The sequence below is a fragment of the Lepus europaeus genome, chromosome 15 (genome assembly GCF_033115175.1).
Source record: "Lepus europaeus isolate LE1 chromosome 15, mLepTim1.pri, whole genome shotgun sequence".
In the NCBI taxonomy this organism is placed as follows: Eukaryota; Metazoa; Chordata; class Mammalia; order Lagomorpha; family Leporidae; genus Lepus; species Lepus europaeus.
This window is the reverse complement of record NC_084841.1, coordinates 31,010,744-31,030,428: the sequence shown is the minus strand read 5'-3', so window position 1 is coordinate 31,030,428 and position 19,685 is coordinate 31,010,744. Positions and strand designations below refer to the sequence as shown.

The 19,685-nt window shown below is 49.6% G+C and overlaps 1 protein-coding gene across 2 annotated transcripts in view; it reads left to right on the top strand.

The window, feature by feature from the left end:
• The window catches only part of LIFR (LIF receptor subunit alpha), a 69,428-nt gene that overhangs the window by 19,996 nt on the left and 29,747 nt on the right, over window positions 1–19,685 (top strand). For both annotated transcript variants that reach the window (XM_062211680.1, XM_062211679.1), the window contains exons 2-6: window positions 1,568–1,727; window positions 3,134–3,233; window positions 5,452–5,591; window positions 12,135–12,298; window positions 18,355–18,529. In XM_062211680.1, coding sequence (XP_062067664.1) covers window positions 1,589–1,727; window positions 3,134–3,233; window positions 5,452–5,591; window positions 12,135–12,298; window positions 18,355–18,529 — 718 coding nt within the window. In that variant the 5' untranslated portion in view covers window positions 1,568–1,588. The remainder of the gene's footprint in view (window positions 1–1,567; window positions 1,728–3,133; window positions 3,234–5,451; window positions 5,592–12,134; window positions 12,299–18,354; window positions 18,530–19,685) is intronic.

The window sequence follows — 19,685 nt, the reverse complement described above, 5'->3', positions numbered from 1 at the left end:
CCTGTGCTCTCTGCTGTTCCGAGTACTCTGCCCTTACTCACTTGATCATCCCAAAAAACTTAGGAGTAAGAACAGTTACCACCTCCACCCTCCTTCCCCCCTCCCCGCCCCGTGATGGTTGAGGAAACTGAGGCACGGTGCAGTCAGGGTCACACCATGCATATCGTAGGGCATGTCTGGGGCCGCACAGTGAGTGGCATGGCCATGTGGTCAACCCCCTGTTGTGCCCGCCCCCATGACGGTTGAGGAAACTGAGGCACGGTGCAGTCAGGGTCACACCATGTGTATCATAGGGTGTGTCTGGGACTGCACAGTGAGTGGCATGGCCATGTGCTCAACCCCCTATTGCCCCCGCTCATTAGCCATAGTCCCTCCACCCGCAGATCCATCCCAACCTCCCTGCCCCTCACCACTCACACTTGGAACTCAGTAGCCTGTGGTCTCCTTCCTTGTCTCCTCACGTAGCAGTGAGAGAAGTTTTTGCAAGGTGCAGACTGGAGAGTGGATGTCTCCTGCTGAACTCAACTCCAGGTCTCGTCCTCTCAACTGCCGGAGTGAAACTCCATGCCCTGGCCATGCCTGGGAGGCTGTCTGTGACCCATCAGCCCGCTCTCCTGAGTCCTCTCTCCCCTGCTGCCCTCTCCCTGCCCCTTGCACCCGGTGAGCGAGGCTGGAGCTGTCTGGCTGCCATCGGGGGCATCTATCTCCGCCCCCCACCTGTGCCCTCCTCCTGGGACTGGCATGGGCCCTCACTCGTTCTCAAGCATGCAGGAGCACCTGCTCTCTCTCGTTTGTGTTTGTTCCTCCAAGCTAGAGAGAAGGCTCCTCGTGAGTGCCACAGGGCCTGGCTGAGGACTGTCCCTGAGAACTTGGTGACCTTGTGCAGCGCCTGCCTCTGCCATGGCCCCACCCTGCGGCCCCATCCCACCCCCTGGCAGTTACCACTCCTCCCTGGGCTTTCAGTTTGTAAGGGAGGTGTCTTCCAATCCCGCCCACCGGGGTCCCTTCCTGTCACAGTTGGGTTGGTGCCTGTTACACTGCAGCCACTTCTGAGCCAGTATTCTTGACACCTGCAACCTTCCACCCCGATAGTATTGCTTACCCTCATTCTTACTCTTTACTTACATTGAAGTTTATATGAAATGGAAGCTGTATATCACAAGATAAATGGAAAAGCAAACCAGTATTATCGGTCATAAATAAGTGACTGTAAGAGTGGATGTGTTAGTTAAGAAAATGAATCCATGTGTCATTTAAGATTGTCAGAGTTTCAGTTTGATGCAAGCTTTTCTGTAAGCTGGTGCTCTCCTGGAGTGGAGAGCGGCCAGGGTGGATGTAGGGACTGACATTGTATTGGGTCCCCATGCTCGGTCGTTGGTGTCGGGCACCGCAGGGCATTTGCAGTGTTGGTCAAGTCAGCTTTTCTCAGAGCCTGCTGGCCTGGCTTTCAGCATCTGTGTGTACGGGCACAGGGTGGGCCATATCCTCACGGCAGTGTCTGTGTGCACAGGGCAGGCCATGTCCTCACAGCAGTGGGGCTCTGTTTGAAATTGCTATCTCACTCTAGGACTGACTGCATCGCACCACCATGGACGTTCACTTGGAGCTGAGACGGCCGTCCCGGGGGCTGCACAGTAAAAGAATGAGGACGACCTCAGGTTTCCGGTGGCTCCTAGCAACACTCCCTCTCCTCTGTCTGATGAGTCCAGTAAGCGGCCAGAAGAGGGGTGAGTGCCTCAGGCTCGGGGGCGCGCACAGCTTGTGGTTCTACGTTCATTTTGATCCTGTGGGACACTTCAGGCTCTAGGTGGTTAAAAATCTCTGCTTTATAGATCAAGATAGTCCTTTACGATTAAAAGTTAAGCTCTACTGTATACACAGTGTAACTGACCCCTTAGCGTCTTGCCGGTCCATTCGGCAGTGTGCCCGCCCACACAGAGTACAGAGGCTCAGAACCAACGCAGTGCTCCAGGGAGCTCCTGGCTCTGCCGCGGTCAGCCGTCCAGCCCTGCTCTCCACCAGCACTGCTCTGGGGCAGACACAATAGAGCGATCAGAATGTATGTGTGTATTTGTTATCCTGTTATTTACATGTATGTTACGAATGGCTGTGTAGATTATTGCCTAGCTTATTTCTGTAAAGGATATCATTATCCTGCTGTCCCTTGCTGGAGTTTTTACATTTTTTCCACAATTAAACAATGCTTTTTTTCCCTCCAGGGTCATAAATTAAATAACCATATTATTTTGACTACTGATTTTTAATGTGACCACTTCTAATGCAGTGTTTCTGTTTTCTGTCTTACATAAATAGCTTTATAGTTTATTGCTACCATGAATATTATATTAACCTTGTATAAAAAGAAAAACGCCCATCTTCATCAGCATTTACAGAGACTGTGAGCTAGAATACCTGTCCATACGACAGTTGCTCTTCCCTGCCCTCCCCCCTCCTCCTTTTGCCTGCTTGCCCCTCTCTCCTCCTCTGTGTGACCTCCCCTCCGGGGTCATCCCGCCTGCTGTGCTCATGTGGGCCCTCGCAGCAGTGCTTCACGGACGTCAGCGCTGTGGTCCTCCGAGTTGGCCGTTGCTCTCGGTTGTTGTAGCCCTGCCACAGGCTTGGAGGAGCTCGGTACTGTTGTCCTGGCCGTCTGAAAGTTGCAGGGGGGTTTCGGGGTCAGGTGGCCTTGGGTAGCAGCAGTGGGCAGCAGCGAGGCCGTAGTGGCTGGGGTGTTTAGGGCTGGGTAGGACTGTGTGAGGCACATAGAGCTTACTTTTTTTTTGTAAATGGAACCATGTGGGGCATAAGGGGGCAAGAATCGCCCAGCTCTGTCTTGGCCCCATCATTGAATCTGCACATTCGGTCCTCTCCTTCCACCTGTGGTCGTTGTCTGGAACCAGGATCCTTGATGGAAGCCTCACGCCACAGTGCAGTAGCAGTTGGCTCGCCTTCGTCTGCTCACTCTCTAGCTTTTTTGAACCCATGCTGCAGATCAAAATGCCTGATCCTGCAGAGTCCTTTCTTGCCCGAGCACATGGACGCTGCAGCCCCAGGTGTCTGTGCTGTGGCGCTCTCGCGGTGCAGCTCGGTTAGTAGGAGTGCCTGTGTTGTGAGCGTGTTTCTCCCCCTGCAGGGGCTCCTCGGGAGCTGAGGTGTGTGACTGCCAATTTTCAAGTGTGGGACTGTTCGTGGAAAGGCCACGGAACCTTGTACAAAGTCTGCATTGAAGACAGGTAACGGAAATCCTTCGAGAAGTCCTCTGAGCTACTGCGTGCCCTAGTTTTAGGTTGTAAAGATTTTATTTTGGAATCTTAAAAAACAACACTCTGACTCCTAGCTCGCTGTTTGTTAGAAGTTCTGAGTGACGTCAGTAAAGATGCATGTAGAGCTTTGGTTCTTGTACGCCAGCTTGCTGATCCACTGGGGGCACACACTGCTGCCCCAGCTCGTGCTGCCCGTGTCAGCCAGGAAAGGTCAGGAGCAGTGGCTCAGGACCCAGGAAGGCATGGGGCAGGCGTGTGGGGCCGCCGGCATGGTCGGTTGTGGCCATACAGGCCCGGTTCCTGCTTGTCACCTCCCTGCCATCTTTACCAGGTGATCTCATGGATCAAGGGGTCTTGGGGGAGTAGCACCATGTCCACACCCCAGAAGCAAGACGGAACTAGAATGTTGATTCTCTTTAAGAGGGCTTCCACCTCACTGGCCAGAACCCAGTCGGATGGCCAAAAGCTGGCTACCCAGAGGCTGGGAGCAACTTGTCTTCCCAGCTGGTGCAGGCAGTGTGCCCAGGAAGCCCGGGGCTGGGTTTGTTTTATTAGGGAAAGGGGAAGTAGCTCTGCCACACCATCTTGCCCTCCTCTCAGGTGATATGGGGGAGGGGGGCTAGAAGCTCCTGAGCCTAGAGTGGAGCCCTGGGGCCACCTGCTTGCAGGCACAGTTCCTGTTGCTTTTCCCGAATCCCAACAGGCCACCGGGTTGCCTAGCAACGCCAGAGGAGTTCCAGCCTGACTGTCCCAGTACCAGTTTGTTGATGAATGGTCCTAACATAAATGGAGATAAATGTGTATTTAAATCCGTCGAGTCTCTCCCCACTCGGTGCGTGTTTACTTAGCATCAGTCTCAGCACTGGGGTAATTTATCGACCGGGCGCTGGCTTGTGTTGCAGGAACAGCCTTCAGATCTTGGCTGCCTCTGGCTGTGTTCTGTGTCCGTGGGAGGTCAGCTGGGGTCTGGGCCTTAGGTCTCTCCCTTAGAACCCCAGGCTTTCCCAGCCTGGTGGCAGAGGAAAGACACAGGACACAGCTGCCCTGGCTTTCAGAGCTCCCTTCCTGGGCCCACAGAGGTGATGGTCACTCAGCTTTCTCTGGGCCTGTCTTGCTTCAGAGGGGCAAGGAAGGAGAGGTCCTGCGAGTCAGAAGGAGGAGGCCTGGAAATGTGGGTGAGTGGCACAGGTGCCCACCACGGGCCGCCTGCGGAAGAAGCCAGTTTCCAGGAGGCGGTAATGACGCTGGGGCTGCCGTGCAGGCAGGGAAAGCTACCTGGGAAGGGCCAAGGGAGCCGAGACCAAGGAGCAGGCAGGTCTGGAGAGGCAGACGGAGTACCCGCAGTTGTGGAGTCAGCACACTTCACTTCTCAGCCAAAAACGAGCAGGCGGACACTCCGGCCTGACGGGGATGGGCGCTGGGGACCAGCACTCGCACGTGTGCAGTCGAGCCATTTGGGGACTTGCGCTGCTTTCCGGTCGCTGGTGCATGAGCTGTGTGAAGCTGAGGCGAAGCCGAGCCAGCCCTCCTCAGGCCTGTGTCCTGAGCGTGGAAGGGACAGAGGCCTGTGCTGGTGCTGGCTTGGGGCAGAGGTGCGGGAGGCACCAGCAGGCCCTCTGCCCCGCTGCAGATTTCCCTGAGAAGCTAGAAGGGAACAGGAGTGATCACCAGGACTGTACACCTGCTCTCCAGGAATGCAGAGGGCCGTAGAACAGGAGAGGGAAGTGTTGTTTTGTCCGTGGGGCACTGGATGGGGAACTGGAAGTGCCTGCAAGGTGGAACCTGGAGGCGGTTTCCTTCAGGGCAGAGGAGCGGCTGTCGAGGGTGTGTTTGGAAGGGTGACAGGTGGACAGTTTGATGAGCACCCCCTGAGTCCCCCACCTTAGCCTGTGGAACTGGCGGTGGCCTGAGCTCCCAGGGTCAGTGAGGAAGGGGCAGGGCGGCTCCAGAGGGAGTGCTGAGGGCACTCTGCTATGGCCGCCATCCCAAATGTCCGGAGTCTCGGCTGTGCCTGCTCACGGTCTACACGCTGGTAAAAGCACCACGAGCCTCTTTGTCCAGTGTTCTGCCGTGGTTCTGTATTCAAAGGAGTCTAATGTATTTTCCATTGTATTTTGTGTTCATCAAGTTTTTATGAAAATCGGAGCATTGATTTCATCTAGCTGAAACTCTGTGTATTATATTGCAGGTCCCATTCTTGTTATCACTTAGAGAAAGCAAATATTACGATTCCAGCTCTTCCACCTGGTGATCACGTCATAACAATCACTTCTCTCCATGAATTTGGAAGTTCTAGAAGCAAATTCATACTAAGTGAAAGAAATGTTTGTAAGTATTGGGGAAGAAGCTTTATTTTGAAGTAGAACAGTGCCGCTGGTGGTATCACGTTGCCTTCCGCTTGGCAGAAACTTCCTGTTCTCTGAATTGCATTTGTTACATGAGTCCCTTCATTTTCCTAGTAACCTTATTATGGGTGCTCGAGCATCACCGCATCAGGAAGGAAGCAAACTTGGCTTCTGGTCAATCGAAATAGACACCAGAATTCAAGGTCCGCCCAGCGTGCGTCCATGCTTTCCCCGGCCCCCGGAATTTCTCAGGCACTCCGTGCTCTGGAAGGTCACTGACCACCCGCTCCCAGAGGAGCAACCCCTTAGGCAGCCTGTGCTTCTCTTGGGATGTGTGGCACGGCTTGTGAGGTGGCTGGCTGCTGTTCCCTGGGGGCAGGCGTTTGTCCTCAGCACTCAGCGCCGTGCGCAGCACTGTGTGTGATGCAAGCAAGTGTTAGGAATTTGTTGATGGGACGTCTAGAACATGGGCTACAAGAAGATTGGGAGAACAGAATTAACCCAGGTTGACAAAGGTAGACATTTTGCTCTGCAGTTAAGACCTTACAGAACTGAGCAGCTCTGACTTTGACTAGTGGGGCAGGCAGGTTTCTCAGCTGCTAATGACTGTCACAGGGTGGCATCATAGTGATGTCATGGTAAGATCTCGAAGGACGATTGGCTTTGAAGCCAGGGCAGGAAAATGCGGCTGGTTTGGTGATTTGTCTAATTTGAGGACAGGATGCCTGTGTGGAGTGGTTTGTGTCTGTGAAATACTGTTAGTCCTTAAATAGATTTTCCCTGTGTATGAACAGTATGAACATAACCTGCTAAAGAGAAGACATGCAGTAGATTTTCAAGTTGCTATTTATGTAAATACACATTATTTTTAATGGCTAGGTCGTATTCCGCGAAGTGGAGGTTCCATCAGTACTAAAAGAGATCTATGATTAACTATGTTTTTATTTCCAGTGTTTAAATATGACAACTCATGCCTTAATATCTGTTGCATATACGTGTTTCTGAATCTGTCTGCTTTACTTAAGCTGAATTCCTAGAATTGAAGTGCTAGATGAAAAACACTCCCTTTTTTAAGACTTTAGATAGCCATTGTGCAATTATTCTCCAGGGACTTCATAGCTCGCTGTATTCCATGAACATCTTATCAGTACATCTGCTTCCCTGTGTTACTAGGTAGCGCTCTCTTATTTTTCCATTCTAATCTGATGGCCCCAAATTGTGTCATTACTGGTTGTTTTCGTGCCTGTGATTATTGGAAGAGCTCATTTGTCAGCTGTCGTCTTTTCTGAGCTGCCTTTTCACGACCTTCATGAACTGCTCCTCATGTTTCTCGTCGTTTCCCTCATCCGTCCACAAGAGCTCTCTCCATATCGTGCTTCGTAACTCTGTCATGTTTGCTGGAGATACTTTCTGAGTTTATAATTTTTAAAAATGTGATATTTTTCATATCACCAGTTTGCATTTTTATATAACAGAATTCTGCTCCATTTTTATTTATGAGTTTTTGATTTTGCTCTCATGTTTGATTTAAATCTTTCAGCCATCTGGAATTATTTTGTAATAAAGTATGAGGATCTAACTTAATTTTATTGCAAATTTAAAAAATTTCCTGGAGTCTGTAAGAGAGCCAGTGTATGTTGTCTGATTACTTTAGTAGGTAACAAAAATTCTTGCCTGGGAAGCCATTTGAAAATTACAGTGCTAGATAAAAAGAATTAGAAAGGCAAATCAAGACAGACTCTGGGTCACTGCTGTTTCATAGTTCATTGTTTCTTCACATAGCTTGTAACTTATTGGTAGCATTTCAAACAGTGATGATGGGTCTGATCATGACCAGAGTAACAGTAGTGAGATGAGAGGAATGTAAGAAAAGGAGAGGTGGGTGCGAGTCTTAGTCTGTTCAGGCTGCTGTGACAAAATCCCTTAGATCAGATGATGTGAGAACAGCAGACGTTGATTTCTCCCAGTTGTGGGGCTGGGAAGCCTCGGTGTCTGGTGAGGCCTGTGTGTGTGTGTGCTCCCTGCAGACGGTGGCACAGTCAGGCCCCATCTGCAGGGTGCACTCCGGACCTTCATACCGTAGCCTTGGAGATTGTCAGCATAGGAATTCAGTAGGACACACTGAGACATAGCAGTGCATCAGCGAATATTTGAGCACCTACTGTATGCAAGGGAAACACTGGCATGCTATGGTGCCATAGCTGTGCATAGCTGGGCTCATTGACAGCTTGCTACTAAATGAAAGTAGGAAAAACTGTTTTCATCAGATAGGAAGATGGCTTCAAAAGTGTACATATCAAGCAAAGATTTATAGGCACACACAATGTCAATGTTGAATGTACCAAGGGAAAGTATTAAAAAAAAACCTTGGGGCGGCGCCGCAGCTCATTAGGCTAATCCTCTGTGTGCAGCGCTGGCACCCCAGGTTCTAGTCCCGGTTGGGGTGCCGGATTCTGTCCCGATTGCTCCTCTTCCAGTCCAGCTCTCTGCTGTGGCCCGGGAGTGCAGTGGAGAATGGCCCAAGTGCTTGGGCCCTGCGCCCACATAGGAGACCAGGAGGAGGCACCTGGCTCCTGGCTTCGGATTGGCGCAGTCCGCCAGCTGTAGCAGCCATTTGAGGGGTGAACCAATGGAAAAAGGAAGACCTTTCTCTCTGTCTCTCTTTCACTGTCTAACTCTGCCTGTCAATAAATAAATAAATAAATAAATAAAGCTTTCTAAGGCTTTTAATATCCAAATTTCTTTTTTTTTTAAAGGTTTATCTATTTATTTACTTAAGAGATAGTTACAGAGAGAGGGAAAGACAGAGAGAAAGGTCTTCCATCTGCTGGTTCACTACTCAGATGACTGCAACGGAGCTGAGCTGATGCAAACCAGGAGCCAGGAGCTTCTTCTGGCTCTCCAAGGCAAGTACAGGGTCCGAAACACTTGGACCATCTTCCACTGCTTTCCCAGGCCATCAGGAGAGAGCTGGATTGGAAGTGGAGCAGTTGAGATTTGAACCAGCACCCTTAAGAGATGCCAGCACCACAGGTGGTGCCTTCTAATATCCAAGTTTCTTTTTTTTTTTTTTAATTTAAATTTTTTTTTGACAGGCAGAGTGGACAGTGAGAGAGAGAGAGAGAAAGGTCTTCCTTTGCCGTTGGCTCACCCTCCAATGGCCGCCACGGCTGGCGCGCTGTGGCTGGCACACCGCGCTGATCCAAAGGCAGGAGCCAGGTGCTTCTCCTGGTCTCCCATGGGGTGCAGGGCCCAAGCACTTGGGCCATCCTCCACTGCACTCCCGGGCCACAGCAGAGAGCTGGCCTGGAAGAGGGGCAACCGGGACAGAATCCAGTGCCCCGACTGGGACTAGAACCCTGTGTGCTGGCGCCGCAAGGCAGAGGATTAGCCTATTGAGCCGCGGCGCCGGCCACCAAGTTTCTTAAAATAACCTGAAAATTTGGATCACTGTGAAGCAGAATAAATAACATGGATCCTATTTAAAAAAAAAAAAAAAAAAACTGGAAGGCTCCTGTCTGCTGATGTTCTAAGGAAGACAGACCATGTAAATTATGGGTGAAGCCTTACCAGCTCGGAAAAATAAACAGACAAGACTAGAATCCCTTTCCTATCTGCAGAAAGAGCTCTGCATTCTAGAAAGTAAGTTAACATCATCCTCAGATGCCTGTTTCAGTTTAAAACAAACGCAGACAACAGTTCAGGAGCTATGTAGAAAAGGAAGCGAACAGTGTATTTTTTTAATCAGTTGTAATTATGGCCATTAATATCTGTAGCTTGAAATGTTGGATGTGACTTGTATTTTGAAGGGTAGCCCACTGCTGTTTAGATAACCTGTGAATCGTGTGGGCCTTCCAGGAGGCCGGGCAGCCTTGTCACAGATGAGGATCACCTCTGTCAAATCCCCCGGCATTTGGTAGTTTCTAAGTTGCGCATCGTGACGTCTGAAGTTATTTGGGAGAAGAAGCACATTCTTGGAAGCCCTTTGCTCTTCTGTGGTCATTCTGGCACCCTGACCTTTTATTCTCTTGGCCCTGAATCAGCTTCTCACTTCTCATTTGTCTGCATTTTTTCCTTTTTCCATGAGCTTCCCACTTAGGACTCCTATAGAGCGTCCTCTGCTGTTGTACACAGCTGTGTGAGTGTCGTGTGGTTCAGACTTGAAAGCCACATGCTCTAGGTCCTGTGAGCCCTAAACATTTCCTGGAGAGCCAGGTGCAGGTGCTGTGGCACAGCGGGTTGGGCTACTCCTTGGGACACCTGCCTCTCAATCAGAGTGCCTGGGATAGTCCCACCTCCGCTCTGATCCAGCTTCCTACTAATCCAAAAGTGACTGTGAAGCTGTAGAGGATCGCCCAAGTGCTTGGCTTCCTGCCGCTCATGTGGAAGACTTGGGTGGAGAGCCAGGCCCAGCCCCAGCTATCACAGGGGTTTGGGGAGTAAACCAGCAGGTGGAAGATTGACTTCTCCTCCCCCTCCCTCCCTGACACCCCTTCCCCTCTCCTCAAACGGATAACTCTTTAAAAATCCAATTTGGAGTACTGTGTCCAGCAAATTTCATTAAGACTATTTTAAGAACTTATTTTTAAGTCCTAAGACTAATTATAATGGTTTGTGATCCAGCCCACTCACCTGCCCTACCACAAAGACACTGCAGCTTCGTGCTTACTGTGACTTTTAAAAAAGCGATCCTTAGGCTTACTGGGAAACAACTCACATAGAAATGGGAATTTTGAGGTCTGGCGCTGTGGCATAGTGGGAAAAGCCACCGACTGCAGTGCTGGCATCCCATATGGGTACTGGTTCAAGTCCCAGCTGCTCCACTTCCGATCCAGCTCTCTGGTGTAGCCTGGGAAAGCAGTCTTGAAAGATGGCTCAGATGCTTGGGCTCTTGACTCTGGAGAAAAAGCTCGTGGTTTCTTCAGCCATTGCAGCCATTTGGGGAGTGAACCAGCAGGTGGAAGAACTCTCTCTCTGCCTCTGCCTCTCTGTAACTCTGCCTTTCAAAAAATACATAAATCTTAAAAAAAAAAAAAAAAAAAAAAAAAAAAAAAAAAAAACGACAAAATGGGACTTCTCCTATAGCGCCTTCACCTTCACGTCACTTGAGACGTACAAGTGGCTGCGCGCCCCTCTGCCCCTTGCCCTCGAAAGCCTTCGTTTTGTAGAAGGGAACCTTGCTTGTTTTGCACTGACCCTAAATTATCAGCCATCTGCCCATCCCTGCAGATAGGGAGGCCTGAAGATTCTCAAGGACAACTTGGTGTTTGTGCTGCGTTTTCTCGTGTAGCCGTCCCTCCCTGTGAGCTGCCCGGATCCATGAGCATGCGTGGTTCCCGCTGTTTGTCCTGCAGCCCTGCAGCCCACGGCCCTCTTTGTCTTCCTCTTCACGGAGCCCGGATGACCGCTCCTTGCTTTCATCTCAGCGATCGCAGCTTTTCCCCGGTTTCTGCTGCTGCTGCTTCCCTTCCCTCTCTGCACGCTCGCCGCTGGTCCCCAGAGGTGGAATTTTCTGTGGGCGGCCCCGGGGATGAGCGCTGGCCGTGCTCTGTCTGCCTTCCTCGTCCTTTCTTCAGCTGCGCTCCGCGAGTCCCTCCTGACGGTGGTCTGTGGCCCTGCTGTCCCACGTCCCCCTGCTGTCCCACGTCCCCCCACTGTGTGCAGAGCCCCAGTGTTCCGTCAGGTGCAGCCAGTCCCTGTGGCTCTGCACAGGGGTTCCTGGTTCCATTTGCCTTTCTTGCTGCTTTCTAGTGGAACCTTGAGAAAATAGCATCTGATCCCTTTGCTCTTAGAGCCAGTCCTTCGTGTCTTTGATAGGACCATTCCCTTGAACTGTCCGAAAGAGTTTTGTCCTTTGTTTTCCACGCGTGGCATCCTAACCCCTACCTTTATTGCTGTAGCCAGGATTTCTCCAGTGCTCTCCTGCTGAACTCCTTCTGGGAGTCTTGGTCCCTTGCACGCTGCGATGCTGCCTGCTGCTCAGTGAACCTTCGCACAGTAGTTCTTACACCCCGCCACCGCGACAGTGTCCTAATGACTGTGACAGTGCTGCTGCCGTTGAGTGAGCCCCGGACCCAGAGCCAGCCCAGGGCGTTCCTCGAGCGGCTGCGTCTCCCTGTCGGGTGGGGGCTCTGATGCTGGGAGATGCCTGAGAAGGCTGCAGAGAAAATAGGAAGCTTGGCCTTCGCACCTTGCCCCAGTCCCTCGTCCTCTGAGGCCTGACCTACAGCTGCACAGAAGGAGCCCTTGTGCTTCTGTCTGACGCGGCCCGCCTCTGGGCTCCAGACCTGACGGCGGTGGAGCAGTGAGGACCTCGGGGCTTGGTCGTGGGAATGTCTTAGTGAGGAATCCCCTTCTCAGGTTTGCCTGACCAGTCCCTGGGAGCTGCCCGATACAGGTGTTCGCTTTCTGCTTGTTTTGAGAATTCGTGATGATTCGTTTTTGATCCAGAAGACATAGTTTAGTTAATTCATCTGAAAAATGACCGATGTAACTGAATTTTCTCTTTCGTTTCCTTTTTTAAAAGCCTTAATTCCAGAGACTCCAGAGATCTTGAGTTTGTCTGCTGATTACTCAACCTCCACGCTGTCGATACGGTGGAACGATAGGGGCTCTGCTGTCCCCCGCCACTCACACGTCATCTGGGAAATCAAAGTTCTACGCAAAGAGAGTATGGAGCTCGTAAAATTAGTAAGTGGTGACAGAAACCAGCTTTTTTTTTTTTCCTGGTACATGAAAAAAACAATTTTTTGAAACATTTTAGAGGTTGTATCAGTGAGCTTTTGAATTATTCGAAAAGTAATCAGGTATCTTTCAGAGTTCATTAAAAACTTCATGTTTTGCTTCAAAAATAACTTGTGAATGGCCGATGCCGTGGCTTAATAGGCTAATCTTCCGCCTGCGGCGCCGGCACACCGGGTTCTAGTCCCGGTCGGGGTGCTGGATTCTGTCCTGGTTGCCCCTCTTCCAGGCCAGCGCTCTGCTGTGGCCCGGGAGTGCAGTGAAGGATGGCCCAAGTGCTTGGGCCCTGCACCCACATGGGAGACCAGGAGGAAGCACCTGGCTCCTGGCTTCGGATCAGCGTGATGCACCGGCTGCGGCAGCCATTGGAGGGTGAGCCAACGACAAAGGAAGACCTTTCTCTCTGTCTCTCTCTCTCTCACTATCCACTCTGCCTGTCAAAAAATTTTTAAAAAAATTACTTGTCCATTACGTATTAAAATAATGCCTAACCATCAGCAGAGGTTTAGAAATTAAGGGAAGGGGCTGGCACTGTGGCGTAGCAGGTAAAGCTGCTGCCTGCAGTGCCAGCATCTCATATGGGCACCAGTTCTAGTTCTGGCTGCTCCACTTCCGATCCAGCTCTCTGCTATGGCCTGGGAAAGCAGTAGAGGATGGCCCAAGTGCTTGGGCCCCTGCACCCATGTGGGAGACCTGGAAGAAGCTCCTGACTACAGATTGTCGCAGCTCTGGCTGTTGAGGCCAACTAGAAAGTGAACCAGTGGATAGAAGACCTCTCTCTCTCTCTCCCTCTCTCTCTTTCCCCCTCTCTCCCTCCCTCCCTCGCTCCCTCCCGCTCTCTCTCTCTCTGTCTCTCTCTCTCTGTCTCTCTCTGCCTCTCCTTCTCTCTCTGTAACTCTTTCAAATAAATAAATAAATAGAAAGAAATTGAGGGAAGTATGACTGCACCACTTCAGCACCACAGTGTTGTCTCCTGGCCTTTGAACACCATTACTTACTTGAGAGAGAACTCCATGCTTGTGGCTGGGACACCCAGGGCCAGGGGTGGCCCGAGCTCAGTCCCCGTCTCCCATGACCGTGGCAGGGACCCTAGTACTGGGACCTCCTACATAAGCAGGAAGCCAGGACTTGAACCCGCCTTGTGCTTTTTATATAAATGAAATGAAAGTCCACCTAATTTGTTCTATGTCCTTTGTCTAATATTATATGATAGAATATGTTTTGAAACATATTTTACCAAAGGATTTTTGAGAGTTTTAATATGAATCTGCAAGCTTAAATTTATCAGAACGTGAAGTGATGTTCTTATGTTGAGTATATGCTTTTTTCCTCTCTGTTTTAAAAAGCCCATTTGTGGTTGGTTTCCTTATGAGCTTCTTTCAGTGTGCTCTTAATCTAAGGGGTGAGGAAGAATACTAATGAAAGCTTGACAGCTGATCCATAGTGATTTATTTCCCCTTTTAGCTTTTTAATCGTCCTCCCTAATAGATTTGTAGTGATTGTAGTTGTAGACTGAAGAATTGGAAGACCATCTCATGATTTTACAATTTATTTTCCTAATTATATACTCAGATAAAATAGTAATGATAATGCGTAGGATTATTTTCTATTCATAGCTATTGTTATTTTCCCTCTTTAACAACCTATGTGTATATAGGGAGCATAATCATAGTTAGCCTGTATCTGGTGCTTGTCTGCCTTGCCTGACATTATTCTAGAAGCTCTACAAGTGTTAATTCTCATTCTCACACGGTTCTGTGAGGGGGATCTGTAGTTCTTACCCCGTGTGCAGGTGAAGGCAGAGTCCCAGGCACAGGTTCAGTGCTGGGGCAGGACTGGAGCCCGTGCCCCTAACCACCCCCCTTGATATTCTGTAACGGGGAATTTTCCCTCTAGATGCCTCCTTTGCCTTTTCACCTGCCCCAGTTGAATGCACACTGCAAGGGCCAGAGCCCAGGGCAAATCCTGCAGCTCAGTTTAGAGCCCATCCTCATTGCTGCAGTGTGAGTGCTCTTCTCTTGAATCTGAGGGTGAACCTGTCCGCCAGCCAGCAGCTCGCGCTGATACGGCTGTGCCATGACTGTCCTAAACCTTCAAGTCATTTAGTTGTGCTGCTTTACTCCTCACTATGAGTATAAACACTGGACGCTACTCCCCCCCTCCTTTTTAATGTAATATTGTACGTTGCCTGTTTTTCTAGCCTCATTTCTCTGCTTTATTAATTCAGTCCTAAATTCTCTCCGTGTTTTGTGACTCTCCATGATTTTCAAATACACGAGATATTGTGTCAGTTTATCCTTTTAAGTCTCTGAGGGCCTTCTGCCTGGTTCCCCAGCCTTTTTCACGGGAGGGCTCACAACCCTGGCGTTGTGTGTGTAGCCCTGAGTGTGGTTAACAGCAGAGACTGCCTGTGGGCGGGGGTGTCCCAGGGCTCCAGCAGGCTCAGCCCCTACCAGGCAGGCCGAGGCTTGGGGAATGAATACTAGATAGATCCATAACTTGTTCAGGACAATCTGGTGTCTTTGAGCGCAGGCTTTGGGCAGCTGTGGTCAGCCTTACGCATTTTTTCTTGTGATGGAGCCTCTTTTTCCTCAGTTTCCTTTCTTCCTCGTATTTCCTCATTGTGGTGAGAATATGGAGGGTCTTCAAAAAAGTTTATGGAAAATGGCCATTATGATAAAATGATGCGTGGATTTCAGAATTTTTATTGCATCATTTTCCATGAACTTTTTTTAAAGTTATTTATTTATTTATTTGAGAGGTAGAGTTACAGACAGTGAGAGGGAGAGACAGAGAGAAAGGTCTTCTCCTTCAGTTGGTTCACTTCCCAAATGGCTGCAATGGCCAGAGCTGCGCCGATCCGAAGCCAGGAGCCAGGAGCTTCTTCCGGGTCTCCCATGTGGATGCAGGGGGCCAAGGACTTGGGCCATCCTCCACTGCTTTCCCAGGCCATAGCAGAGAGCTGGATTGGAAGAGGAGCAACCGAGACTAGAACCAGCACCCATATGGGATTTCAGTGCCACAGGCAGAGGATTAACCCCTTGCACCATGGTGCCAGCCCCTCCATGAACTTTTAAAAGTACCTCCATGTGTTCTGTAGGTTGAATATCCCTTACCCAAAAGAGCTTGAGCCTAGAAGTATCTGAGCTTTTGGAGTTTCTCAGGTTTGGGAACGTTTGTGTAGCCTTTACTGGTGGAGCCTCCCTCGTCAGAAGACGCATGGTACTCGGAAGTCTGTGATTTTTGGAGCACGATACATCTCAGATTTCTGAGTATTCAGGATTTTTGGCTCACAGATACTCAAACTGAACTTGCTATTTGCTATTAGAGTTTCTAGTAGCCATGGTATCGAGCTTGCAGATGTAATTTTTTAAGTTTAATCGTCAAAAATGTAAAAGCCTGTCCATGAACTAATACGGAGAAAACGCAGAACTGTTGGACTCGTCGTGCGTTGCTGGTGGGAGCACGGGTGCTCAGGTGAACACGCAGAGACGCAGTGTTTCTGGAGAGAACTGGGGTCTGCACTCAGGCGTGATGACTAGTGTAGGCATAGAAGACAGGGTGGACATCCTGCTCAAGATGTTGGTGACATTGCCCCTGTGTTTCTTCCCATGAATCTGGGTTCACCTGTTGGACCCCATGTATGTAGTCTAGGATCATATCTGTCAGCTCGGGAACTTCTCGTTTCATTTCTTTGCTTTCCCTCCACTTTCTCCTGTTTTGCTAGGACCTCGGTTCTTCCTGAGTGCGCCTTACATCGGCTCTCCTGTTTTCCTTCTACTTTTTTGTGCCATTCTCTTGAGAATTTTCCCCTAAACTTTGTCCTCTGGTTCAGCTGTTGAATTTCTATCAGTTTAGTATGTATTTACAAAAGATACCTGCTTTTTTTTTTTTTTTTAAAGATCTCTGTTCTCTCTCTCTCTTTAATGTGCCCTGTTCTTGATTTATGGATGTAATATATTTTCTTATATCTAAAGATATCAATAATGTAATTTTTTCTTTCTGTAGATCCAGGGTAAGGTGCCCCCCCTCCATGTTTTGACTTTTGACTTCAATATTAAAATTTTTCTGCACTCTGGTTACTTTCATTTTAACGAGGGGTTCTTGAAAAACAAAGAAATGATTGGAACTGTGGTTTAGCTGGATGGGACTTGTTGCGTTGGGGCTTCCTTCTTGGGTGGCTAGGATGGGCTGTCTAGTTGAATCTTGTGCTGTTGGCCAGCCCCAGACAGGTTTGTCTGGTGAGTACGGACCTGGCACCCTGGATGCTGAAGCTGACGGGCGGGGCAGGAATGCCTCCACCCTCAGATTATCTAGGCCAGCAGGCCCCTGTGTTTGGCGGGGAGGTCCCCAGTCTCTGCTCCCTCTGAGAGCCTTCAGTCCACGGGGATTCGGCCCCAGCTCCCCAGAGCATAAATCTCTGTTCTTCTGCCAGAGTGAGCGTGGGTAGTCCTGTGCTAGCGTAGGGTGTGGAAGACGTGGGGACACAGCAGACGGCTCCCAGGCAGTCTTCTCTGTGGAGCACGCCTTCACCCGCACTGCCAGCGACCCCGCCCGGGACAGCCGCTGCTCACCTCTTTGGCATCTGCAGGCTAGAAACCAGCTGGTGTCCTGGCTTTCCCACCCAAGGGCTCAGAGTCAGCTTTCTCAGGTCGTCCGAGTTGGTTACCATGGGCCACCTGCTTTCCAGTGTCTGAAATTAGTGGTATTGCTTCATCTGTCTGCCTTTCCCAAAGATCTGTTTACTTTTGGTTTAGAGGGCAGTGGGTGGGAGAGAAAGAAGTACGATTATTTATTGTCTTTAACCAGATGTCCCAAGGTATCATTTAAAGATTTCAATATTTTATCGAATTCTTGCCTGTAATATTTTTATATTTGTGTAGATTGCATATTTTAAAATAAAGTTTAAAATATAGAACACTTATGTAGAAAACAAATCTAAAGCAATTTTGTTGAAATGCTCTTCCTCTCTTTGACTTAGGCTCTTGGAAGTACAAATCCCTTATTCATGAGAAAGGATGTCATTAGGCAGTGGTTCATTTTCTTGCATACTGTGTTGGATATTTTTTTTTTTAAGATTTTTATTTTTATTTGACAGGCAGAGTTACAGTGAGAGAGAGAGACACAGAGATAGAGAGAAAGGTCTTCCTTCCTTTGGTTCACCCCCAAAATGGCCACAATGGCTGGAGCTACGCCGATCCAAAGCTAGGAGCCAGGTGCTTCCTCCTGGTCTCCCATGCGGGTGCAGGGGCCCAAGCACTTGGGTCATCCTCCACTGCCTTCCCGGGCCACAGCAGAGAGCTGGACTGGAAAAGGAGCAACCAGGACTAGAACCCGGCGCCCCAACCGGGACTAGAACTGGCGCCCACATGGGATGCAGGCGCTGCGGGTGAAGGATTAACCTAGTGCACCACGGCACCGGCCCCTACTGGATATTTTACGAAATTTTTATTTACATTTTACTTGAAAAGATGAGAGACAAAGACGGGGAGACAGCAGGAGATATTCCACTACCTGCTTCACTCTCCAAATGCCCACAAAATCCAGGGCTGGGCCAGGCCAAAGCTGGGAGCCCAGAACTCCATTTGGGCCTCCCACATGAATGGCAGGGACCCAGGTACTTGAGCCATCACCTGCTGCCTCCCAGAGTGCTCATTATCAGGAAACTGGATCAGAAGTGTAGTCGTGATCAGGACTTGAACCAGACACTCTGAGATGGGTTGTGGGCATCCCAGGTGGCAGCTTCAGCCATTGAGCCAAAGGCCACGCTTTATTTTACTGAGCGTCAGCATCTTGTGTGGTAATACGTACACGATAGGGCCTTCCACTGAAGTGAACAGAAAGGAATCCTGTTAGGCCTTGCAGAAAACTGAGATGGTTTCACAGAAAGGCAGACCCGTAGCTTACTCTGCTGGGGACTGGATAGTCTACTGTGTCTTAGTCTAAAGGAAGGCAGAACATACCAGTATTTGGATCTATGGTTTTGTGTTTGTGTTCTTTTCTAGGCAACCCATAGCACAACCCTTAGTGGTAGAGATACATTTCATCACTGGAACTGGACCTCAGACATGCCCTTGGAGTGCGTCACTCACCACGTGAGGCTCAGAAGCTACATTGATGATCCTCATTTCTCTGGTCACAAAGAGTGGAGTGACTGGAGCCCACTGAAGAACGTCTCTGGTAAGCTTGTACTAGATTGGATTCGTCTTGCTTAAGAATATGATTTGGTTTAATCTTCTGTGTTCTGAAATGTAGTTGGCTACCTGAAGGTCACTTGGGACACTCCCAAGCCCACTCTGTAGGAGGTTTTGGTTTCAGAAGGTGAGATAGCCTTCAAGAATCTGAGCGTTTGAAGAACTTTCTGAGCAACTGGGTAAATACCCAGCTTGGAAAATCACCGTTTTGTTTTTGTTTTTTGTTTTTTGTTTTTTGTTTTTTTTTTTAATGATTGCAAGGATTAGCATTGGGCCTAGCAGCTTAACCAGTCTGAAAGCCCACATCCAACGTTGCATGCCTGGGTTGGAGTTCTGGCTCTGCCCCTGTTGCAGCTTCTGGCCAATGAGGATCTTGGGAGGCAGTGGTGATGGCGGAAGTAATTGGATTCCTACTACCCATGTTGGAGGCCCTGACCATAACATTGGTGGGCATTCAGGGGAATGAACCAGTGAATGGAAGATCTCTCCATCTGCCTGCCTTGCTCTGTTGCCTTTCAAAAAATATAAATAAAACAACCGATTTCTGGCTGATTTGCAATTACACAAGAAAACGTAAATAAAGTGCATATGCAGGAAGAGTGTTGGCAGTGCAGGGGGGTGGGGGAGGGAAGGCCAGGGAAACCATGGAAGTCCTGAAGAGGCTGGAAACCGTCGTAGGCAGACCGCTATAGGGACAGTGCCAAGAAACGGATTGGAGGAAGGAGAGACCAGACCGGAAGCAGGTGGATAAACCAGAAGAACGCACTGCCACTGGACGAAAGCTAATGCAGACGTAAACTAGGACACTTGGGTTTAGAAACCGAGAGGGAGACGAGATGTGCAGACAGCAGAGAGCTGGAGTTAACCAGCTGGCCGCACTGGCTGAGGCAGGAGTAGAGCCAAGGAGTTTGGGAGGCTGGTGGCAGCATTCACCAGGACTGAAAGTGCACGAACAACTTAGGCAGAAGGAAAAATAGGTTTATTGTGATGAGCTTGAGGCATGTAAGGAAACCTCCAGGCAGCGAGGCTCAGAGGCAGGTGACAGTGGAAGACAGCGTCCAGGTGAGGAACTGTTGCTGTCGGTGTATGACATGGCATTTGTAATCTTGAAGGTTGTAACATATGGAGAAAGGAATGGGGAC